General features: G+C 40.8%; 1 protein-coding gene across 4 annotated transcripts in view; it reads right to left on the reverse strand.

Moving 5' to 3' along the window:
- Window positions 1–26,253, reverse strand: part of MPPED2 (metallophosphoesterase domain containing 2) — a 211,278-nt gene that overhangs the window by 178,398 nt on the left and 6,627 nt on the right. For 2 of the 4 annotated variants that reach the window (XM_010812742.4, NM_001076929.1), the window contains 1 exon segment: window positions 13,014–13,036. The exons of the other annotated variants lie outside the window; for them this stretch is intronic. In XM_010812742.4, the coding sequence (XP_010811044.1) occupies window positions 13,014–13,036 (23 nt within the window). 4 annotated transcript variants of the gene reach the window in all.

Raw genomic sequence — 26,253 nt, forward strand, 5'->3', positions numbered from 1 at the left:
GCAGAGAAGAGGAACCCATCCTCAACTCCATAAGAGCTACTAGTAACATTCTGGTCTCTTTCCATTTTGTCTTTTCACTATACATTTTTAAAACGTAATTGGGATCATTCTGCATTCAAAATGTTATATTTCAGGGATTTTTTTGGCTCCATTTAAATCATTACAATGTCAGCATTTTCAATGCTACTGCAGACTCTTTACAAACGTTTTCACTGGCTGCAGGATATTTCATGGGTTAGTTTTGTCATAATTTTCTTAGCCATTTCCCATTGCTGAACTCCCCCAAAAGGCTTTTAAGCTGTCAAGCCCAGACAAGATTTCTAGACACACAGCCCTAACACTGGGGCTGTCTGTGATCATGAACTGGGCCATTTGGGGCACTTGCTATATAACTTCACGCCGTAAGTGAGAAACACTGTGGGTCCTGCTCTTCAAATGCCAACAGATCAGGAGTTCAGTGATGTGTGAACCCCAAATGCCAATAGTTCTGGGCAAAAAAATACAGTAACTCCTCTAAGATAAGTAAAATTATATTTTGGACGGTCCCAGCCACCCATGGTGAGCCCAGGGATGAGCACAAACATCTTCCACCTGTGCAGCGCATGCTCCAATGAAAACACAGGGCACAGGTGTATCTCCTTTCCTCTTCTTCCCCTACACAGTTTATTTCCAAAACTCACCGTTTCCATCACCACTCCACACCATTTGCTGCCAACGGCACCATCAAACCTACTTTATAAAGTAAACTACCAAGTAGATCCTTCTTGGAGTCACAGAATGTCACACCGAAGTCAGAAAACGATAATCAGGGCTCACTTACTACCTCCATGCTCACCCACGAACATCACCTTAAGGTCCAAAATTAATGACATTAAAATCCAGTTTCATGGCTTTCAAATTTGGGAAGGATGGTGTGGTCTCAGAAAAACAACTTGTAAGTTACGTTTGCATTTCCAGCAGTTAAAAAACACATTATTTTTTTTATGAAGCAAATAAAGTTTGAGCAAAGGGAAGACAGCATTTCTTTCTGCGGATGGATTTCCAGGCACAACAGCCGGAATTTTGAAAATCGTCATTGTCAGCTGTTAAAAACAAGATTGAGACACAGGAAGTTGAAAGTTAGGATGGCCTCATGGAAAAGAATGGGCTTTGTCGTAAAAGCGAGGTTTAAATTCTAATTCAGGCCTCATGAAGAAGGGACTCCTCCGCAGCCACTTCAGAGGGTTCTCAGAGTGTTAAATACGTTATCTACAATTCTGAGGACCATCTCTGACACAAGGGCAGGTCTGTTTTACATTTTGTAGTCGTTAAGTCGTGTCCGACTCTTTACGATCCTACGAACTGTAGCCTCCCAGGCTCCTCTGTCCATGGGATTTCTCAGGCAAGAATACTAGAGTGTTCCCATTTCCTTCTCCAAGGGATCTTCCTGACCCAAGGATCAAACCTGTGTCTCCTGCATGGCGGGTGGATTCTTTACCACGGAGCCACCAGGGAAGCCGGGATTTCAGTATATTAACAGGAAGAGCCTATGATTCAAGGTGGAAGCTGTCAGGTAGTCAGGTTCCACTGACCATTTCACAACTGTAAACAATCAGAAACATAAGTCAAAGACCTAGAGATTAAGAAATGGAGTACTGCTCTTTTTTTTTTTTTTTTTAACTTTATGAGACAAACTAAGAACTAAAGAGAAAATGCACACCATTCCCAGATGTCTTGGGATACCTTAACCAACACACAGGGTCCTCCAGGCACTTTGGGAATTTCCTAACAACTGCACAGCAAGATTCCCTACTCCCAGGCCAGTTTTCTACCCAGAGATGCAGCAGCTGCACGCCCACCACTCAGCTTGGTCCCAGGCCAGGTTCCTGGGCTGACCCTGACCAACTCTGACCATAGATGGCATCCAAAAAATTCTAGTCCATTCCTCAAGCAGCTCAGGGGTAAGCCACTTGAGCATCTCCCTCTGCTTTGCCTTCCACTTCAGTCTAGTAAACGGGCTTCTGCCTCCTTCCTGCCATAAGCATGTGTGCTAAGTCGCTTCAGTTGTTTCTAACTCTTTGCAACCCTATGGACTGTAGCCTGCCAGGCTCCTCTGTCCATGGGCTTCTCCAAGCAAGAATACTGGAGTGGGTTGTCATACCCTCCTCCAGGGAATCATCCCAACCCAGGAACTGAACCTGCGTCTCTTATGCCTCCTACTTTGGTAGGTGAGTTCTTTACCACTGGGCCACCTGGGAAGCCTAAGACTTTTATAACCTACCACAATCCCACAGCATGCAAGCCAATCACCCTCACTCTGTTCCTTTAAGGTTGGGCTCCTATTTTTAAAGCTGAAAGATTTATACAATCTGAAGAGAAACCAGGATATAAGCCTCCGATTTTAGAATTTCTTCCCTCAAACTCAACAGTATTTACTAGAGGTCTGCCACCAGCTGCCACACCTTGGGACTAGACATCCCTCACATTTGCCTTCCCTTAAGCCTCCTCTTTGGAAGGAATGATGCTAAAGCTGAAACTCCAGTACTTTGGCCACCTCATGCGAAGAGTTGACTCACTGGAAAAGACTCTGATGCTGGGAGGGATTGGGGGCAGGAGGAGAAGGGGATGACAGAGAATGAGATGGCTGGATGGCATCACCGACTCGACGGATGTGAGTTTGAGTGAACTCCGGGAGATAGTGATGGACAGGGAGGCCTGGTGTGCTGCGATTCATGGGGTCTCAAAGAGTCGGACACGACTGAGCGACTGAACTGAACTAAACTGAACTGAAGCCTCCTCTCCCTGACATGACTGCACTGGTACACAGTTCCTCACAGCCTCGGACCTTCTCATTCTTTCCAGACCTGCAGCTCACTGCAACCCCAAGGCTCCCAGGAATCTACAGCAATGCTGGACTGAGATGTCTAGCTTTCTCCACCACCCTTCTGGATCCACTGTGTGCAAATGCAGAATCAGCATCGCCTATGCAACTCATCTCCAAGGACAAACCGTTCTCACTCCACTGCAAATACCTTTATTTCACACTGGGCGTGTCTTCTTCCTCTCCACAGGAGTGACCCGAGTTCAGGTCCTCTGAATTGTTCGTTCAGCCTTAACTCCAGTCACTTGGGAGCCCTGGCACTCCAAACACCAGCTCAATACTGTCACTCTCTTTTTGTGACATCAAAGTATAAACAGCTTCACAGATGTTTCAGCAGTTAGGGAGACCTACCCAACGTCTTACAGATAAGAAAGTGAGGCTGGAGAGACCTGTCCAGTAATAAAGTCTGAGTCAGCAGCTATTCCGAAACTGGAGGCTCACTCGGGCTGCTGATGTATTCTTAGATGAGCATATCTAAGAACCAGTGAAAGAAATAAATCTTGACACACTTCTCTAGAATCTGAAATGCTTCTTTCCAGTCAGCAGAAAGCCCAGTCTCCACATCTTTATTTCTTACTTCCGTATCAGTGTGTTCTTTGAGGACATTTGTCTTCCCAAGGCTCCTAAATGTACTTCATGGTAGAGTAAAGTCTTTTCCTTCTTACATATTTATGCTCAGCTTTGGGTGTTGAGCTGAATGGGTTAACAGTCTTGAGCATTCCTTCTGGAATTCCATGACTTGGGAGTGTAATGTTTCAATTTGTACCTCTCTCTTGCATTATCTTCCAATCCACGTGGCATCTGAGTACAAAGTCCAGGAATACAGGGAATTCTGAGTAACATCAGCCTGAAGTCTTAGAATACTCGAAATGCCAGGATCCTCGGCGACCATCTGCTCTAACCAGCATTAGTTCTGTTTTACAGATGTGGGCACTGAAGCCCACACTGCTTGAGTCTCAGTCCAATACGATTTTCTCCATGGATCCTGACATAATGAATTTCCTCCATATTTGTGTTTCTATCTGAGAGAATAAGTCATCCTAGGTCATGTTTCTCTACAGAGCCTCAATCAGTGGAACTATTCCAAAAATATGTTTGTGGATCTGGATTGTATTTATTTCATGCTTCTTCATGACTTCAGTACCACATGGTTTTATCATGAGATTTGTTTTAGAAAAGAAAACAGTCAAAATCCAAATCTTTAATCCATGGGTCTGTAATTGTCTCTGAGACAGACAGCCTGATGCACAGACTCAGGTAAACATGTTTCACTGACCAACTATGAAACCCAGGTCATCCTGGGTGGCTTCTTTCAGCCTTGACTTTCTTATATGCAAAATGGGAATACCACCTACTTCTGAGGGTTATAGTATGAATTAAATAGAACAATGTATTAAGGCAGTTACCACTTCACTGGGTACACAATAAGCACCCGAAAGATGGTAGCCATTTTATCATTATTGTTATTATTATTATCTCTGAGGATGTTGCCTTCTTCTGTCTGGTTTGCTCATTCTAACTCGTTTCCTTGGTCTAACTTAGGCTGTCTATGCTGAAGTCCAGAAGATCTAAGATGCCTTGAAGGAGGAGGGCAAGGGGTCCCCAAAAGAAGTGTTTAACCAAGGAAAATAAGACAACAAATTGAGGAAAAGGCCATCAAATGGAAAATAATCAAAGTAATGAGGGTTAGTTTCATACTCTAGGCTATGACAAATTTTGTATCAAGGCCAATACAAATCATCAGTGGGCAATACTTTGAACTACTTTCCCCTATAATAAATTTATGAGATTATAATTTCTATTTGCTGAATGGTCCCAGACTCAGGGAGTCTGCTTGCCTGGAACACAGCATGAATTCAATAAATATTTTAATTAGTGTATGAATAAAAGAATGACCATGCCAAATAAGCAAGTACATTTCAAAACTCAAGACAGTTGTATTTGTCATTCTATTTATAAGGTTAAGTGAGTTTTAGAATATTTCTGTCTTAACTAGAGGTACCAGTCCAAACTTTTGGTTGGAGATAATGTATAATTTTGTATAATCAAAATATAAGAATTCAAATACATTTGGGGAAATTTATATATATTTTCACTTATTCGTGACTCCTGATAGCTTGAAGCAGCTACTATGTCAAGACAAATTATTAGCTTTCACAATTGTATAATAAGCAGAGCTATAATTCATGTTCATTTGGAAGTGTTCTCCCCTAGTTATTATGAGATTTAACATACATTTATAGCCAGCTAATCTATTATGATTGTTAGTTTCCTTTGAAAAAAATGACTATTTGTTAAGTAACCAATCAGTAAACATCTCCAGTTAGCCATCTTGGTGACCTAAACAGAATGTGCAATTATTTCAGCCTGTAAGCTGATGGATCATTCATATAGGATCATTTGGATCAACTTTCCAGCAGACAGTCCAATACTTTTGCAGACAAGTATAAAGTTGCTATGAAAATGAAAGTGAAAGTCGCTCGTCCTGTCCGACTCTTTGCGACCCCATGGACTACACAGTCCATGGAATTCTCCAGACCACAATACTGGAGTGGGTAGCCTTTCCCTTCTCCAGGGGATCTGCTCAACCCAGGGATCAAACCCAGGTCTCCTGCACTGCAGGCGATTCTTTACCAGCTGAGCCACCATGGAAGCCCCAAGATTGCTGTAGTACTATGTATATAATATGAACTCTTCACAGCAACCAGAGAAGACATTTAGGCTGGTAAGCCTCAAGTTCCCCTGTGGCCAGAGTGAGAAAGTCAAGGTGAAAACTCACTGATGAGTTTTATTCCTTGGGCACCTCAGGGGCTTCACTAGGAAGGTATGAGGGGTATGTGTGAAGATCATTTCTGTAATCTGAAAACAGAACTCCTTCCTTATATACCCATGAACTGGCTCCAAAAACCACCCCTAAAGAAAGTTTCAGAACCATACTCAGCAATGTAAGTACTGCAGAAATAGATGAAAATGAATACACATACACAAGTATATACGTATGTATGCATTTTATTATTTTATTTATTCTGGCAAATTTACGAAAAAGAAAACCCTGAATCAGTAGTTTACAGAATACTTGAAGCCCAATAGTCTCTCTCTGGCTAGATTTTGGAGTAATTCTTTGTCCCCCTCTTTCCTCCAAAGCTGGAGTTAAGCTATTTCCAGGTAAGAGTTGTCTTGGTTTTAAGAATTTTGTGAATTGCTTTTCCCTCTTTTTCCTCTTTCTTTTGTTTCTGTCCTTATTTCTTCCAACCCTCCTTGTTTCCTTTCTTTTTCTTTTTTTTCCTAGCTGGGAACACACCAAAATTTGAAGAGAAAAAAACTTAAAGTGTAAAAATGCTTTACGGTCACAACCAATTCTTTTCAAAATGGTTAGCCAACCTAGTCCTCCTCATTTGGACAATTACGGCCAAAAGAAGGATCTAGTTTCAAAGCGCAGCTGCTCATTTGAAGTGGGATAGGCATGTTTAATTTTTTCAATGAGAAAATGGTGATGAATGGAAGAGAAAATAATGATGTCTTTAAAGCTAGACTAAAAATATATATATATTTTAACTCAAGAAGGTCATCAATTTGGAAATATTATCCAGAGAATTATCAAATCACAGAAAGGAGCTTTCAGGAAATCTTAAGTGACTACAAATGGAAAGTATGCCTTGGAGACCAGTTTAAATAGAAGTCACAGTAGTCACATATACTCTCAGCCCTACAATATTCAGCTGCAGAGGAATCCTAGGGAGGCCACTGGGATCCCAATGTTTACAGTTATCTTCTTTGTAAAGCACACAGCATTAGTAACAAAGGTCTCTACGTTTTTTATTAATAAAAGTTTATCACAGATTATGATACTTAAATTCTTACTCCTTCAGAATGTTGTTTTGCTGACTAAATCATCTTTAAATCTACACCCAATACAGATCACACAAGCATGTTCCCGTTGTGAGAATTCATTTAGTCAAACACAGTTAACTTGGATTCTTCTCCGTATGTGTGTTATGCTTCAATTAAAAATTTACTAATTAAAAAGAAGTTATACTCAATCCTCTCCTTCCACATGAAATGTTTTTCCTAAGTACATTAAAAAAATAATGAGAATACAAAACTGCACATCTCCTACAAGGTCTTACTGTTAAAAAAAAAAACTGTCAGCTATGTTAGAATGTTAGTTTTTCTTTTGGATTTAGTGTTCTTAAGTCATCTCTTTGGATAGGAAAAACATACCCTCTGATATTTACATGTCCTATTCATCACGTTTAATTCTTGCCATTTTTTCCTGCTAATAGCGATCCAAGTAACTGAAGGTCATCATTGGTCATTCAGCACTTTCATTTTGTTGGTCTATCACTATAACCGGTATCCTTTCTCGTTTTGAAAGCAGTTTTCACATTTAGCAAAGGGCACACCCAGCACTATAGCTGCTTACTGCCTTGTGGGGTTTTATCAATAATGCAGTTAACAAACAGAGGCTTTGTGGATAACCACACCATGTCCCAGGTTTTCTAAGCATGTATAGCCTTCCCTTGATTTCCACCTTAAAAATTTATGAATTAAGAAAACCTCTGTGGAAGGGGGAGGTGATCTGTAAAAACAGGGCATTTTCATTTGTCACTGAACTTACTGACTTTTGAAGTCAGTGATTATTACTGTTGTGTTAAATCCTTTATTTTCAAGGAAATAAGCAGGAGAATCTCAAAATGACTGTTAAGTTATCTGCCTTCCAGATATCCTGAGCCAATTAAGATTCGTACTTTATAACAGTCATTAAAAAATGGTGACTAACTGAAGCTTTTGTTTTTATTTTATGCAAACTGTTTTCTGTTGCCAACTGCCTAAAAAGCTTTAGATTGCATTATACATCCAACCCACAGTGACTTGTGTTCTCTTAGTAAGCAAAAGTTGTCTCAAATGACAGAAAGTGATTAGCCATCACTTGCTGCATGACGTGAATGGTCTTAAAACTCCCATTTACCCCCTACTGAACCAATATCTTAAGCTCATTCTAGGGAAGGAGAATGAGCATTTCTCCCACAACTAACCTAAGTGAAAATATGAGCCCTAACTCTGTAGAATGCAACAAATTTGGTCACAAAGGAAAATGAAAGCAAGCACCCTAATACCAACTCAAGACACTTTAGCTGGAGAAAAACAGCCTGCATCCCATAACATTTTATGATACCAAATGAGATGCAGGCAATGTAATTTCACTTATGTGATTCACTTACAAGCAATGCAAATGCAATCTTGCTGATTACATTTGAAACAAAAGACTGAATCTGCTTATTTATAGAGCAGAGCCATAGTCATGCAAAAATCATGCCACCCAGCACCCAGGGTGGAACCAAAAGAAAACAATCTGGCTGAAGACCTTTTCATCTCCATAGAAAGAAAAATGATGTTAACCATGAACTCAGGGTTGACCCAATATGCTTAATAATGTGGCATCTTGGTGCCCTCAATTGAAAACAAGGTCAATTGTTAGCTGAGGTGTTCATCTCAACATGCAAACAATGTCCAACATTTTGGTTTTTAGATGGTCATAAGAAATGTTCTGAAAATGCTTTCATCTGTGTGTAATTTTAAACCTTCATTTATCCATGGCTGTGTGTGCATATACTTACACACACATTTGTACAAAGACAATGGAGAGATGTGATGTATAATTTCGACAGGCAGCTATAGACTGCTATAACTAATCCATTCACTAGCTGGACCCCTCACAATGCGTATTTTATGAGCTCCTTGGTCTAGTAAGTTGAGGTCTTGAACATTCGGGAACTACTAATTTTAACCACCCCAAAATAGAGCTTTTATTAGATAATTTTCCTATTACGAAGTTCAAAAGTTAGAACTGAATGCAAAAGCTGCTGCCAAATGCCATCTCTGAACTTCCCAAAAAAGCAACAGAGCTGGAAGAATTCTACTTTTCTGTGCTGCTCTGATTTTAAAGATCAAACAGGTACTTCGGGCTCAGCACCAGCAACTGAGCCAAGGCCCAGCTGCCAGCCACAGCATCCACATCCGAGGCATTTGGCTAGAGTCTGGCTGATAGCTAAATCTGTGGCACCCTAAGGAAGAGAGGAGCATCGCCAAAGCAGACCTGGGCCTGGCTGCAGCTGAAACACTAAGAAGTTTAATAGGATACCTCACACCTGCCACAGAGCTTTTTTCCAAGAGGGAAATTGCAGATGGCTGGAAACACTCCTTGCAGAGTGACTTGTGGCTACAGGGTTTCTCAATCTTAATGAAGAAGACACACTTCAACGGTCTACTCAGTGAGGCCAAAACACTGTTTACAGCTCACAGAAGCAATTTTCTGGGTAGTAATACCACTTCTTTTTGGTCAGAGAGATTATTTCCAAATAGCAACCTTTGAGAAGTTCTCAAAAATGGAGGTGTCTTTGAAGTTAGCCTTCACATTCAACACGTCGGGTCCCAAAACTGTACTCAAATGAAACAGGAAAATGTATTGTGTTGAAGCATCCAACCTTCTGTCTTCATGTCCGCAAGTGGAAAAGACCTAGAAGCGTATAGTTTTGCTCATTTCCACACAGCACAAGCAGTGGGCCAGAAACCATTTCACTTGTTTGGAATGTGAGCCACTACCCAAGCACACGGCATATGGCCGCACACTTCTCCATTCCCACATCCCAGCAAAAATGCAACTGCTGTCCAATACACATAGTCTCTGAGTAGGAAATGGCCGTGGTTTCTGGAGCTCTGAGGTCCAGAAAAATGCTGCCAGATTTTAGAGGAACCCAGGGGCACATGGGTGGTAAGAACAGGAGATATTATGAAATGAAAGCAAAATGTGATCCTCTAGGGCAGAAAACAGCTGCTCCTGTTTCATTTAAACTTTTTTCCATCACGGGATGCCTCCTACAGGGAGCCTTCCTTCTTTCACGTTTGGGAAAAGGATCAGACCTGAAGACATTTTGGACTCACCTGGGATATGCCTACAGTGGAAAATCAGGAAATAAAATTGAAAAGCAAATATAATGGAGTTTACAGTAAGGACAGATGACATAATAAATACATATTGAAGACTGTTTACTGATTGGTCAAAGATGTACTTAATTACTGAGCCCACGAGTGCTACAGAGGGTTCAAGATCAGCCAGCATCAGCCCTACCCTTATAAAACTTCCAGTCTAGGAAGTGCAGTGCTGGTTATCTGTGACTCCCCATTACACTTGCAAATGGAAATTCCCAAATGAAGGTAGCTGGTGCTGGACCATTTGTGGATGTAAGTCACATGACACTGTATAAGGCTGATCTTTTGATCTTTGTGTCCCACGCTGCCTTTTTTTTTTTTAGGTTTTTTTTTTTTGGATGTGGTCCACTTTTCAAGTCTTTACTGATGTTTTACAATATGGCTTCTGTTCTATGTTTAGTTTTTGGCCCCAGGGCAAGTGGGATCTTAGCTCTCTGACCAGGGATCCAACACACACTCCCTACATTAGAAGGTGAAGTCTTAACCACTGGACTACCAGGGAAGTCCCTGTCCTAGGCTTCTTATTCTGAGAAACCACTGGGGAAAGGAGACCATTACACTCTCTTCTACTTTGAGAGTAAAATGCTTCTCTCTGGTTATATCTTAAGCTCCCCCCAAGATACCATGAATCTCTCCCTTGCATTATGTGAACCAGAAAGACACACATCTACTCAGTATTTTGTATTTCTAATGGCTTCTCCCAGTTGACACCATTGAATGAAATGACAATCATCTCCTGCCTTCACCTGCCCTCAGCCCTAATGTGTGCATGTCCACTCGAGCACAGACGTGCTTATGAACTCAGTCTCTGGGTGTGCTGTGCCTCGTGTCTCATCCCCACCTGCACCAGAAGGCCTTCTACCTCCGATACTAGTGACGACAACACTAACATGAAGCAACGCTTTGATAGGACTGTGTCCCAGGCAGTGTTCTAGGTATTATACAGAAATCCACAGATTCAACCCTCATGACAGGTCTACGAGGTAGGTACTAAATTTTTCCCTCATCTATAAACAAGAACATGAAGGGGGAGGTAAGTACCTTGCCCTAAATCATACAGTTAATAAAAGACAAAGACACACGCTGGCCATCCGGTTCTAGACTCCACGTTCCTAAACACTATTTATCCCTACCTTCTTGTCCAGTGAAGCTCGGGAATACATTCTAGACCCTTGGGCATTTATTCCAAAACTCCTTTCCAAAAGCTTTGTTTGTTAAACTCAACTCCATTCTCTTAATTTTCCGAGCATTCACAGTTATTTCTAAAAATCTACCCAAGAGCCCAAAAGAAGAAGGAGAAATGTAGAAACAAAGGCACCCAATTCTATGAGCACTGAATGCATTCATCGCCCCCTAATCTGACTCCAGATGTGAACAAGCAAAATACATAAATCTGAGTAGACTGGTAGTTCATATAAACAATTCAGAGTCTTATCATGCCTCTCCGAACTGACTCCAATTCATCAAAAATGTAGGAGCAGGTTATATATGGCACCCTCCATTAACTGAAACACACCCATAAATTTCCAAAAGGTAGGACTCAGCACCAAAAAATATCTATGTACGGGTGGAGGAATCCCCACATCTATTCGGAGCTCCATGCGGTTTGTGTCTCCTCCGTGCAGTCTGGCATCATGCATAATGCAACACCGCAACTGCTAACAGCAGGCGCGCACCAGATAATTTACACTTGTTTTTATGGACACGAGGAACTGATCTTTGAAGCCGTCCCTAATGAGATTCCGCTTGGCCCTAACAGCATCCTGAGAGAGTGTTCCGGTTTTCTACTTGGCATCCGGTGCATATTTATAATGCAGAATACAAGCTCATTTAAATTGCACATGTGGATTTTGGTGTCTTCCCTAGGTTAAAGAGAGTTTTTCATATAATGAGGAACACCGACTCCTCAGTTACTAACCTCTACTTTCCCCAAACAGTGTCACTGCTAATCGCTCCAGGTACTTATCAAAGAGGCAGGTCCATCCAGGGTTTCGACCTGCAGGGCCAAAAGCTGCGTCAACTCCAGCCCAGCTCAGCAGTCTAGCCCCAAAACTCAATTAGGTCCTCAGCCAAAGGAGATCGCCAGAAAGCCTAATTATACAGCACCTTTCTCAGTAGACATAGTAAGAAGACAGTCAGGGAGAAAACCTAAAGCCCCAAATTAACCTAAATTAACAACTTCCTGCCCCAAAGTGCTTGCCATGCAAATCTCTCTTATTATCTTCCCTCTTTTACCTACTCCCCCTTGCAAGCCCCTTGCAAAACGCTTCCTTAAGCTTCGAACTCTTTAGTAGCATTTATTTTTTGTCACTTAATTTTTAAGAGGTTTGTAGCTAAATCACCAGTAATTAGAAATCCATCAAATACTTATTTTAAATTTTATTTGTTTTACCTTTAAAGGAAAAATTTTAAAACACTTTCAATCAGTACCTAACACCAACGTTATAATGTTGTTACCTGTATTAAATCCAAATTACAGGTTTCTGTGAAAATAGTGATGTGGTAAGATATAGAAGAGCTTACTATTAAAAAAAATAACTGAAGTTGTTAAGAAAACAAAGATGCAGAATAAAATTGGTTCACTTTATGCAAAATATGTGATTCCCATGATAAAGATGACCCATTTTCACGGTCTTCATTTCAGATAAACTCCACATATTAGGGACAGCTGTCAGTCAGAGTCCTGGTATGTGCATATGTGCGTGCGTGCTCAGTCGTGTCGGACTCTGCGACCCCGTGGACTGCAGCTTGCCAGGCTCCTCTGTCCACGGGATTCTCCAGGCAAAAAAACTGGAGTGGATTGCCATTTCCTCCTCCAAGGAAACTTCCCGGCCTGGGGATCAAACCCATGTCTCTTGTGTCTCCTGCATTTGCAGACAAATTCTTTACCACTGAGCCAATTTCATGCTTCCACTCAACAATAGTTGATGCCAAACAGGATCAATAAATAAACACTTTACAAGGAGTTAAGACAGCATACTTTCTAATGCCTCTCTTTTTAAGGTTGGAAACGACACAGGAAACCCAAAACTTTAGGGTCAAGATGAAAGTGAAACTGGTATTTTTCCTATGTTAGAAATGAGAGTCTACTACTGTCAAAGTAAGAGTCAACTGGAGGCAGGACAGATGATAGCATTAGTGTAGGAGTATCAGAAATACTCACTCTGAGCTTCATCCAGCTCCATCCTGAAAAAAACACGGGAGACTCATGTTACCCTTTTTAAAGGCATGCATAGCATCAAGTCTATATACATGCTCTCAAAATGAATGAATGATTCCAAGGGAGTACACACTTCCTGGGGAAGCACACAGTAAGAGAATACGGAATTCTTACAAATTCAACAGTCACTCATTCCTTCAACAGGTATTTGAAGAGTGTCTAGAACGTGCTAGCACGTGACAGGTGCTGCAGGTACAGAAAGGCAGCAAAGTAAAATGCAAAGAGTCCCACAGTCTTCAGAGAACTTAAAGCCTAGTTGCAAGACAGACACTTCACAAACAGTCAGAAAAAAATATGTATAAAAAGTGTGACCAAAAAAAAGCATTGCTCATAGGAGGTGCTCTGAGTCCATACATACAAAGAATTCATGGAGTCCAGAGAAAGGGATAGGGGCTCCCCTGAAGCAGTGACAAACGTGGAGGCAGGAAAAGAACGCATATTTAGGGAGGAGGACCGTCAGCATCAGTCTGAGCCTCAAAGTTGGGGGCCTGCTGCTCTCCCACACCTCTCAGTACTTCTCCACTTGGAAAAATAAAAAATTCAGGAGGCATGCCTAGGAAGCTGGATTTACAATGTATCTTCTCTTCAGTGTCAGCCCAGAATCCAGACGGAACTGAAGACCTTGGGAAAAACTGGTGGACAGATCACCGAAGCTGGCACTAAGTGCTGCCAAATGTCTGGCTGGCACAAATACACGGGCTAAATTGGCCATAAAAACCTCACTGTAGTCTTGCTCCTCTCAAAGGAAATCATTTTGCCATCCACAGTGAGGCTTACCCAGAGGCCAGTCTTGGGGGGAGGCCTTGAATTTTGAGCTTAACTCAATTGCACGGTTTAGGGCAAGAGTTTCATGTTTCAGATGTGCAGTCAGGTAATCCGATCCCATCAGAGTTTTAATGGCTTCTAAAGAATCCAAAGTGTTAAATCCTTTTCCCAGCCTCCCCCAGAGCAGTCTGATGGTGCTTTTTTTTTAAACCTCCGTTCCTCTCCATCCAGTCTTTTACTCTCATACCCAAACGGTTCCTAAATCTGAAACACCAAGTTAATATTCATTTCTTCTGATTGTAATCAGTGTTCTAAAACAGCACCTACCATACATACTCCCTTTAAAAAACACTGAGAGAAAATAAAACAAATAAAGGAAGTGGAATATGTAGAAAGGGGGTTTTATTTCAGGGGCAACGCCATTATCAGGAGACCTTCCTTCTAAGCCTGGCAAGAACATTTTCTGGTTCTGCAGAAACCAAAGGCAGCAGATCCAAGCCAATTCCTCACCTCCAGGAAAACGCACATCACCAAGAGCTACACTGTCCAAAGCAGCAGACCGGAGCTGCGATCAGTGTTCATTAAGTCTGTGCCCCTGGCTATCAGCAGGTTAACAAAGACTCAATCCCTCCCTCCCCTTGTGGGAATCCCTTGGGAGACAGTGCTACCCTAAATACTTGAAAAGTACTGAGACAAATAAAACTTCTCAACAAGAACAGAAGACACACCCAGCTTCACGGCAACCAAAAAACTGATGGTGAAGGATGAGCCACGTGGCACCATTAAAACCCTGCTGAAGTTTAAGTGTTGACACTGTGGGTACGATCCTGGTAAACAACGGTATTAATAACAATATTTACCAGGCACGGAGCATTGGGACACAGTGCTAAGTGCCTTATTCTGTACTAAGCATCATCTAATATAACCTCCACCATTACCTATGGGCGCATATATTATGATCTGTGACCACAGTAAAGATGAGATTCTAGGAGCGGAGTCTGTAAGTGAACACACAGAAGGGGCACCTGGGTAGACAGCCAGGATTATGGACATACTTCTGGGGAACTTCTTAAATGATAGCAGTTTTTATATCTTTGACTGTGCCTAGATTTCTGCTTAGCAACAACCACTCCACTCCCATACTCTCCTCTCCAAAATACACTCATGCATTCTTTGGTCTCCTGTTCTGCTGACTGCTTTGTTAAGTCCAGCGGTGATTCCAGCAGCCCGTGGTAGAGCACCTCTCAAAGCAGTGCTGTTTGTTTATAAGGTGACACAGCCCTCCCTGCAGAGTGTGGGGCGTGACTAAAATCTCCTAATGGCCAGAAAGCTCATTTTAGTTCTACACTTGACAAAATAAACACCTCATAAAGGCAGGTAAGCAGAAGCTACTTTCCACTTTGGACTGCTCTGTCTTAATAACCTTTGAAAGCAAGAAATCCACTGTGGGGAACAGGCTCTCGCACAGAACGCAACACACAATTATGCACCAAGAGACTGCAATAAAAGCACAACTCCCTATGTAAAGTTTGTTTGTTTTTTTTCCTCAAAAGGGGGTACCTCTCACCAATACAGGCCATTCCTAAATTGCAAAGGTTCCTTTGCTGCAAATCCTGGCCACATTAGCAAGAACAAACCCAGCTGGTCTGAAAAACCTGGGCATTTGAATCCCCTGAAACCAGTTCCCAAAAGAGCTGATTTTTTCCCCCTTCTTTTGTCCACAGAAAATGAAGCTCCACTTACATGTTGGGAGGAAATATTTCAAAACATTCCTTTTTTTCTCAAAGTGCAGAATTTATGGTAACAGATAATTAACAACAAATGACAAACAATGTGAGCAGTAAAGGTCCCAGTTTGGTTGCCAAGATGATGGTATCGAATTCCAAGATAAACAGTGGAGCGTGCCGGCTGCCATTAATGTGGCGGAGGGGTCGAGATGGAGAGATGCAAAACAGGCCAGCCATCCAGCACCGAGGGGCAGGGACACGGGGGCCAACCACCTCCCACGTGGTTGCTATTTCCCTTCTGAATTCTCAAGGGCGTCAGCCGACGAGGGGGTGGTACTAGACTCACTCTTCTGTAAGGAAAAGGACACCTACCTGTGCTTTTCTATTTCACATGGAGGGGGAAGAGAGTCTTCTTTGAACTGCACTATGGAAGAATTAGGAATTAATATCCTTCAGGAGTTAATACCTCCTTCCTAGTCTGTCAGTTCTTCCCAAAGACATCCCCCCTCCTCATTCTTCTTTACTCTAAGCTGGTGGAGACAAAATAGGTTTCAGGGCATCCAGCTGTGCCCAAAATGTGAGGGTCAGGAACAAAGTGAAGACAAGTTAACTGTGAAAGTCAGAATCAAGCACAACACACGGTAAGTCTCCTAGAGACTAACAGAGGGCAGACCTTGGGCAGCTGACGTTTCAGATATTTTTACATTTCTCAAAAACCAGTTCATGGTTCACTATTTCTCAAATGGATTTTTTTTTTTTAACATTGAAACACAAACCTAAACTTCTGAGTTACTCAAAAAAGTCTAACAAATTGTTCTGTCTCAGGGATCAACACAGGTCAGTGTATCAAAAATTTCGATTCTGATCCTTTCAAATGCTGGATTCATTGGTATGTAGAGTTGGCATGCATACCCTAAAAACCCAAGGTGAAATTTGTCTTATCTCCCCGCTGACTGATGTTCAGGGATGTGCTGACATACTCCTGGCATTCAAGTCAAGCCCAAGGCCAGGGACATTATAACTGCAAGAAAGAGTTAGAATCTAATAATATACCTGCCAGGCCCTCCCTCTCCTTTCCTCTCTCTTCTTCACATATACCACTACTTTCCCTCTTCTCCATAAAACATGTTATCTCCTCATTATATTTCCTCCACACCCTAGCAGGACCAATGTACAAAAGTTGGTACTTTTTAAAAAATGGAATATTAAATATAAGGCAAAACTAAGAGCAACGGGTATCTGTGATTATTAAAAAATATCTGTGATTATTAAAAAATGCCTCATACAGTTTGACAGGCTTCTGTGGTTATCTCTGAAGTCTTAAGTGAAGTCTTAAGGCAAAGCAAAATGAAACAAAAGGCGGAAATTTTTCCAAAACTCAGGACCAAAACAGAGCTGGTAGAAGGTCCATGTTATAGCAAAAGGCTAACTCAGGAAATTAGAGAAACATGCTGAGGCTGCTTAGCTGGTGGGAGACTTTACCTTTTTTTTTTTCTTAATTTCAGTTATAAGTCTTTGGGCAAAACACATTTTAAACTAAGTGTACAATATGTAAACGGTTTGAAACTTGGTCTGTGGCCCAAATACCTAAAACTAAATACCACAAGTAAACCGCTTTTCTTAGCCAATCAGCAGAAATGCCAAAATAGTCCACCGAAAGATGAGAAAAGATATTTTCCTTCCAATTGGAGAATTATCAAATCTTTTAGCTGGAAGGTTTCAGAGACTGTCTATTCAAAGAAATAAATGGATTTGAGTAGAGTTCATGTTATGGTGGTAGGGCACCACAATCTTGTAAGGAAGCCACTGCCGACAAATGAACCTCAAGAAGGGTTTAATTCTCACGTGAAATTTTAAAGCTCAATACTAACAAGTTCTGAAAATTTACCTCTTTGCTCTATTAAATGGTGCTAGTGTTTTTCTGTTTTGTTTTTTTTTCAACTAGTGTCAAGAGCTTTGCTATTTAATATAAAAACATGAAAATTTAAACCAACTAGAGTGTATATTCTTGATGTGTGGTAAAGGAAAAAAAAATTAAAAGCCTGCAAGACAACACATTTTCTTATTTGCATACATTTTACCCTTTTACAGGGACAAACTGAAGGAAAAAAAATCTTCAAAGCCAAAGAAAAAGAAAAATATGCAGATCCAAATACTGCAAAGGCCAATAAATTCAACAAAGTTTCCTCTTTGCAAAGTTAGTGTTTCTACACAGACAAAGCCTTTAAGTGTACTTTTTACATTAAAAAAAAAAAAAAGGCAGACTAACATGGTGGTCTGGAAAATCGTGGCAATTTTGTCCACACTGATATTTAAATAATAGCCTAATTATGCCAGGATAGCTACAGAAACACCCAGTTTCCAGGATGCCAGGTAAGTCTAAAAGGGAAGGAGACATGGGAAGGAGAGAGCGAAGAAAACACTGCAGAAGATGAAAAACAAGCTGATGCACACATTCTGAGACTCGGTGAGTTTTTTCTCCTTTTTGAAACAGTTCAGAACTACCTAGAGCTTGTTATACTAGAGGTGGCAGATTTAATTATTAGCTTTGTTTTCATATCTTAAAATCTACATCTTCACAGGCTCTAAATCTTAGAATTGAAATTAATATGTTTCAAATACAGACTCCCTATTATAGTACTCCTTTCCTGGTTAGCTAGTCTTGTCATTTTTGTCTATTTTTATCAAAACAATGTTTTTTAAAAATTGTACTCAGATCAGGAGATAAATTTAATCCATAAGGAGAGGTGATTAAGAATTGCCCAGTTTCAGGATATGCCAATCCACTGACTGTAGCCACACTTTTCGTATGAATCTTTTCTCTCTATAAAAGTAGGTAACTGTTTCAGGATTTGAAATCCAGGCATACCATAGTAGAAAGAATCGGCTTTGTCAAAATTCTTTACCCTTCCAGAGAGTCAAGGAACCAAAAACAAACAAAACTACCTAGTTATGCAATATACAGCTAAATTTCTAAGGACAAATCCATATGGGACAAAAAAAAAAAAAAAATCTAATTTCAGGTTGCCTTTTAAAAGCAAAGAAATCAACGGGATAGGAAAAAAGTCAGTTCTGAAATGAAGCCTAAACTGTCATGGACCACGAGACCAGTACCCTCAGGGAGCATAACAGGAAAAAGAACTTATTTTTTAAAAGAAATGAGAGAGGAAAAGAAAAAACACCCTGTGTTTGTACATGAGCACAAACCAAAAGGGCCATTCAGCATCTCCAAGATGAATTTCAGATTGAAAACATTAACAAAAATTATGGCCATGCTAATGTGCAGGCCAGTGATAAATTTGTAATGAGAATGAGAAAGCGGCTTACCAAGAGAAAAATGTTTAGAATTTTTTTTTTTCCACACAGCTAATGCAACCCAGCTCTTCGACAAAGAATGAATCTCTACCTTGTGAGTACTGTGTAATTTTACAGAGCCCCAGACAATCACTCATTCATTGATACTCCTCTTCCTCCCTATGCGAGGTGGGGAGTCACTGGTCTTCTCCTCCAGTGTATCCCCGTGATGTCTCACTATGTAGTCTTTCCCTACAGAATATCACTAATGATGAGGGATTATTGTTCTTTATTTCAAACAGACTAAAGGAAAGAGAAGAAAAGAGGAAACCCTAGACGGCCAGGGTAGGAAGGAATGATGCTAAAGTGCATCGAGTGCAACAGCTGGTGAGGAACTTGAAATTCAAAGACGCTCAACTTGCTCAGGATCACAGACCTAATTAGTGACCAAGACAGGACCAGAATCCAGGTTCCCTGAAATACTGTCAAGTCATCTGCGACAGCAAGCTCTTTATTTATCGATACTGTACACTTTTCTGGCTTCCAAAAATGAACTTGACAGCATTTCTTAAATAGATGTCCCTCTATTAGATGCTAAGAAGTCAGCAGCATCTATGGCCTCACATCTTCACATAGAGGAGCAAGCTGAATGACACTGAACCAAGAAACAGCCTTTGGTCTCTACCTGGATTACAACACAGAACAGAAGAAGGTACCACCCAAGGAAGCTGGGCCCAAAGAAAGCAGATTTACATGAGAGTGAGCCTTCAACGCAAATCTTGCTAACTAAAAGCAGAAGGGACTGCAGACAAATCACATGTTTATCATTCTTTAACTAAATGTTTTTTTAATCATAAAAGCATTATAGAATTCTTATAAAATAGATGAAAGTATATAAAATAAAAAAGTGTTAAGATCTTTACCTATCATTCCCTCCCCTAAATTTATTTGTAAATTTATTCCCTACAGAATCCCCAATAATGTTGATATTTATCTTTTTACACATTTTGAGATTTTTTTTTTAACCAAATGGCATCATTCTCTAACACTCTTCTGTAACTTTCTTCTTATATCTAAGGATACCTATTGTGTTCAGTCGCTCAGTTGTGTCTGACTCTTTGTGACTCCATGGACTGTAGCTTACCAGGCTATTTTGTCCTTGGGATTTTTCAGGCAAGAATACTGGAGTGGGTTGGCATTTCCTACTTCATCGGAATCTTCCCGACCCGGGGATCAAACTTGTGTCCCAAGCATCTCTTGCACTGGCAGGTGGATTCTTTACCACTCTGCCACCTCGGAAGTGCCAAGGATAACTAATATAGACCTGAAATAAATATTTATTTCCTACCACTTAAGAATAAAACTTGAGATTAGACAAACAAAATCTTGTAAGAATTCGGCATGGGATGATCACCAGGATACCCTAAAAGCTTCAGACCATTTTTGATTAGCAATGCCCAAGCAAACACTGACAGATGCTCTAAAATGCAACAAAGCAACAAGGACAAATTGGACTTGTCAAGTTTCACACAAGCAGTTCAGGAAAAAAAAAGATGTTAACACTTCATGCTCACCAGCTACTGGACAAGACCAGAAGTATGATCACAGCATTTATTTACCAATGCTATCTTCTGGGCACTATGTCATATACATCATCTCAAGTAACGCTGACAACCATCTTAGAGAGTCATTGAACCCATTTTACAGATGAGAAGATAGAAGTTCAGTAATCCAGCCCATCATCACCTAGCCAAGCCAGCAACTAGTGAGATCAGCTTTCGGATAGAGATCTCTGACTTCACACCACATTATCAGCAACCGTGTGAACACTGTCCTCATTCCCCAGCTCAAGCTATACCATTTGTACTCAGTCCTGGTTAAATCCAGTTAACTCTTAAGGCTTCTATTTTAACCACTAAGGTCCATCTAGTCAAAGCTATGGTTTTTCCAGTACTCATGTATGGATGTAAGAGTTGGACTATAAACAGAGTTGAGTGCCGAAGAATTGATGCTTTTGAACTGTGGTGTTGGAGAAGACTCTTGAGAGTCCCTTCGACTGCAAGGAGATCCAACCAGTCCATCCTAAAGGAGATCAGTCCTGAGTGTTCATTGGACGGACTGATGCTGAAACTGAAGCTCCAATACTTTGGCCACCTGATGTGAAGAACTGACTCACTGGAAAAGACCGTGATGCTGGGAAAGATTGAAGGCATGAGGAGAAGGGGACGACAGAGGATGAGATGGTTGGATAGCATCACTGACTTGGTGGACACGAGTTTGAGCAAGTTCCGGGAGTTGGTGATGGATAGGGAAGCCTGGTGTGCTGCGGTCTGGTCCGTGGGGTCACAAAGAGTCGGACACGACTGAACAACTAAACTGACTGACTGACTTAATGCTTCTGTTTTAACCTCAGCCATAGGTACAGAGCCTCAGACACTGATAGGGCTAGAAGGCTTGAGACTAGCACAAGTGAATGCAGGCCACTATGATTCTACAGGGAAAAATCAGGTGACAACACTCAGCTCTCCAGATTCCTTGTCCCCTTGCGGCTGACAAACCCATGAATAACTCAAGGTAGGTGAGACATCCCAACAGGCACTAAGTCAGGGCACAGAGGAAGACAAATACTATACATTTTCACTTACATGTGGCATCTAAAACATAAAAGGACAAATATAGTAAAACAGAAACACAGACAGAGAACAGACTGCTGGTGAGAGGCAGAGGGAGGGGCAAAACAGGTGTGGGTGATTGAGAGGTGCAAACTATTGATATAAAATAGATAAACTACAAGAATGCAATATAGAGCACTGGGAATATAGCCAATATTTTATAATAACTTTATGTGGAATATAAAGTATAAAAATATAGAATTACTATGTTGTATATCTGAAACTAATACAATTTTGCAAGTCAACTATATTTCAGTAAAAAATTTTAAAAATGAAAAAATTTTAAAAAAGAAGTCAGGGCACCTTCCAACATTGACAGCTAAAAATTACACCCAGCCAAGTTTGCTACTACGGGTTCCCCGATGGCTCAGCGGGTAAAGAATCCACCTGCCATGCAGGAGACACAGGAGATGTGGGTTTGATACCTGGGTTGGGAAGATCCCCTGGAAAAAGAAATGGTAATTCACTCCAGTATTCTTGCCTGAAAAAGCCCATGGACAGAGGAACCTGTTGGGCTACAGTCCAATGGGTCGCAGACATGACTGAGCAACTAAGCGTAGGACAAGTTTGCTAGTAATGACTCCTTGAGGAAGACAGGACAAAACTTACCAGTGATTTTCTTATTTATCCATTTATCTATACTCCACTAATTTTCAAAATGAACTGAGACAGAATAATAAAGTGCAGAATCAATAAAACAATCATCTATGAGAAGAGTTAACAATTATTGAGTACAGACTATATACTAAGCATTCCTCTAAAAGCTTTACAGATAATAATGTTTTTAACCTTCACAAGAACCTTTGGAGATAGGTGCTACTTTTATCATCTATATTTTAGAGATGGGAAAAAAGGGAAGTTAATACACTTCTCCACAGTTGGTTATGCAGCTAGTAAGTCATGCAACCAGGTTTTAAATCCAACAATCTAATTCCACTGGTGACACAGACCACTATACTACCCTGCCTCCTCAAAACAAATGTAAAAGAAAAAGAGTTAAGTAAGATTCCAGGGGTGTTGGCAACTAAAGCCATGGACAAGAAAGTACAAAGTGTCCAAAACTGAAAATAAAATTTAATTTGAGCTTCCTAGCAACCAATCTTGAAAGAAAAAAGTGAGGAATTAACCTCAATAGGGTAGCCAATCATCCTGGTTTGCAAGGGACTGAAGGGTGACTTTTGATGCAAAAACAGATATGGTTAGATACCTTACTAAAGATGTTTTACAGTACTTAATTAGGCCTCAGACAATGTAAAACATACAAAATCTTGTTGGTGTTTTGAGATCTACACTGATTCCTTGAGCACCTGCTCCTACCCTCACTGAAAATACTAAATAAGTTTCATCATTAAAAATACTAAATAGCATTCTGCTTGGGAACATGACAGGGCTGTAGAAAAATGAAGCCCTGTTAATTGCTGGTTTTCAACCATCACATCTATCAGTATCTTTAAGAATCTGGATAAGAAATTCTGGGTTCAATTCTGCCCTGTCAACTTCAGCTGTGCTTTAATTTTCTTTCCCAAGGTCATATGGGATTGCTTTCTTTAAAAAAAAAAAAAAAAAACTTCCCTACATCACAGGCAGAGATGCTGACCAGTGATTCCTAGAAGGCCTGGTGACAACCTGTTCAGAACTCCCAAGTGAAACCAAACCAGGACCATGTGGTAAACCCTTAATGCCAGTTGAACTGACAGCTTTGAAATCAATGATGAGGTTATGAAGATGGGAACTGGGTCTTACGCATGGGTGTTCCCCTCACAGCACATCCTGCAAATAAATGTCCTAACTGCAATCTTAATCTTGGTATGTCAGAGCTAAAAGGGTTCATATCTATCATTTGGTGCAAATGTTTACATTTACTAAGAGAGAAGGTAAATTGTCCAAGATGGGTCACAAAGCTGAGGTGCGACAAACTAATTAAATAGGAAGTGAACTATTTCTTAAACAAGTTAACTAAACCTCAACTAGGTTTCCTGAAAGAAAAAGCTCACTTTACGGATCAGCACTGTAACTTCAATCCAGGCGATCTGTCATGGGTCTCCACAGACGTCAGTTGTAAGTGCAAAAGGAAAGCCAATGTTCTAAGAAACTCATGCAAAATAAATGAGCAACTATTCAAGAAGAAAAGACAAAATACCTTCAGGGAGAGGAGTAGAGCTCTTTTGTGTTTTAACTATGACATGTTAAAAATTTAGAAAAACTGAAGAAATTTTAGACTAAATATTTTATAGGTATTTTCCAGCCAATTTAGGCTTCTATTTAGACCCTGGGCAATCTTTTTAGATATAACATGATCATATTTAACCAAAAAATCTGAATGCCCAGTATGGGCTGGTCTCTGTGCTAGGGGACCAAGCATGGAAAAGAAAGGTCAAGGAAAAGGTTGGCCAGCATCTTGATAATGTGTACCTTCTTTCAAACAACACTGAGTGTTAAGACTGGTCAGAGATCCCAATGAACATCTCCAAATCTCAATCACAATTTTTCAACACAATGCACAATCAAATCCATGGATCAATCAAGTGATCAGTCAATATTTCTAAACACCTGTCACCTGCTCAATCCTTGCCTTGAAAAAGAAATGAATGATACAGGACTTTCCTGGTGGTCTAGTGGTTAAGACTCCATGCTCCCAACGCAGGGGTCTGGGTTCGATGCCCGGTCCGGGAACTGGATTCCACATGCCACAGTGCCACAACTAAAGATCCTCACGTGCCTCAGTGAAGACTGAGGAGCCCACGTGACACAACCAAGACCCAGCACAGCAAACAAATAAATAAATGTTAAAAACTGTTTTTAATAAAACAAACCTGCCCCAGTATTTTAAAAAAAGAATGATATCGTTTGAGAGAAGGTAGGGAGAACGGAGGGGTAAGAGAGAAACAGAGAAGAATAAAAATGGAGGTGGTCTGGTTGGAGGAAAACACCAAGTGATGAAAATGTCATGTCGGTGGAGGGTGGGGGATGGATGGGCACAGTCACTCTGGACTGGGGAAGACAGAAGAGGTTTCCTAGATGCAGAGGGCCAAGAATTGACTCTCAGCAGAGCTGAAATGTGAGCGTCTCAGCTGTGAGAAACAGTGAAGGCAATGGCACCAAGACAGAAAGGCCCACGGGGTGCCAACATGCGTGGCTGGAACAAAAGGTGTAGGTGGGAAGCCCTCCACCTGCGCCCTTGCTCATGGGTGATGAAGGTGCCAAGGGCACCTGGAGTTAACCGTGGAAGAACTACTACTCCCAGGGCAGAAGTCGGGTAAGAGGGCTACACAACTGTCCAAGCCACCACTGCAAACTCCACTTTTCAAGGCTTGTTTTCATAAAAGGTATAATCTGATCCTTCAAATTTTTCATGGCTAGACCATGTACATCAGTTCTAAGGCTACATGATTTTTAAAATATCATTGTGCATTCACAGCTCACCAGTGGAATCTTAGGGCTACAAACAAGCAAAGACTAAGCTGAGATTCCCTGTCAGTCGTTTTCCAAGGAATCTGGGGCAAAACATACTTTCTTTTGCCTGGAAGGAAACAAAAATCCACAAAGTGCTGTGCCATTCTTTAATAGAAATGTTACACCAGCAAAGCAGAGCTCAAGGATTCCTAAGTCCAGTTTACACACATTCTATAACATATTTGAAGGAAAAGCAATTATTAGAAGCAGAAGAATAAAAGGAATATTTGAAATTAACACACAGTTAGTATTCAGAAAAGCCATTTTAACAAAGAAAAGTCTTTCCCTTAAAAACTTTTCCTTAAAACCAAGAAACCTTCATTATTATGAACATATCCTGATTTAAAGAGAGTATAAAAATCTTAGAAATAGTTTAGCATTAACCATTTGCAAGGATTTCTCTATTTCTTCTTTTTTTTTTTTTTTTGCAGAAATCCTATCATAGATAATTGAGGAGCTCTACAGAATATGCAAACTTGCAAAGTAACATCCTAGTACTTATGACAATACCCAGGCAGTCAAGAGAAAGATCTTTGTGTTTGGTTAGTGTTTGTAAATTTGAGGAGGGGGTTGCATGTATCTGTGTGTGTGTCTGTGTTGGTGGTGGGAGGGAGGTGGACTTACTGGGTTGTTTTTTTTTTAATGCCCAAATAAAACAATTACTTTTAAAAAAAGAGCTTGTGACTTGGACATGCCCCGAGTTCAATTTTGCCGGGAATGGCAAAATCAGTCAACAGATCCCTAACCTCCTTTCTCTCTTGACTATACAATGCTTTTCAAAGGGGTTTAGTCCTACCATGAAAGACTCATGTTAGACACTGGAAGGGTCTAATAGAGAATGAGCACCAGGCCTTGAATAAACAAGGGAGATGGTGACCTTTTGCCCCTCCTGCTGAAAGCCCAGCACATCCTGTAGCAGAGGAACAGAAAAAAAAGCTGGTGCGCACCCAGGTGCTGCAAAATCCTTGCCTCTGGATTTCTCCCGCACTTTGTTCCTTAAACAGTTTAAACCGAGACAGGGCTTAAATAAAAAGTATGAGGGAGTGAGGGAAAAGTACAATTCCTGGAACCCACTGTCCTTAATCCTTTGTTCCCCATATTGTTCAAATCCAGCAGCATGCTGCACACGTTCTACGAGCAACAGGCAAGACAACAGATTTAGCAGTGGCTGGACAGTTAGTCCCAATTAGGCCTATTTCCCAGCTGAATGTAAAGGGCTGGTGGGGTGAGTTATAGCGGGGAAAAAAACTACAGAAATGTTAAGGACATTTC

This window comes from Bos taurus, chromosome 15 (assembly GCF_002263795.3).
Source record: "Bos taurus isolate L1 Dominette 01449 registration number 42190680 breed Hereford chromosome 15, ARS-UCD2.0, whole genome shotgun sequence".
NCBI lineage: Eukaryota > Metazoa > Chordata > Mammalia > Artiodactyla > Bovidae > Bos > Bos taurus.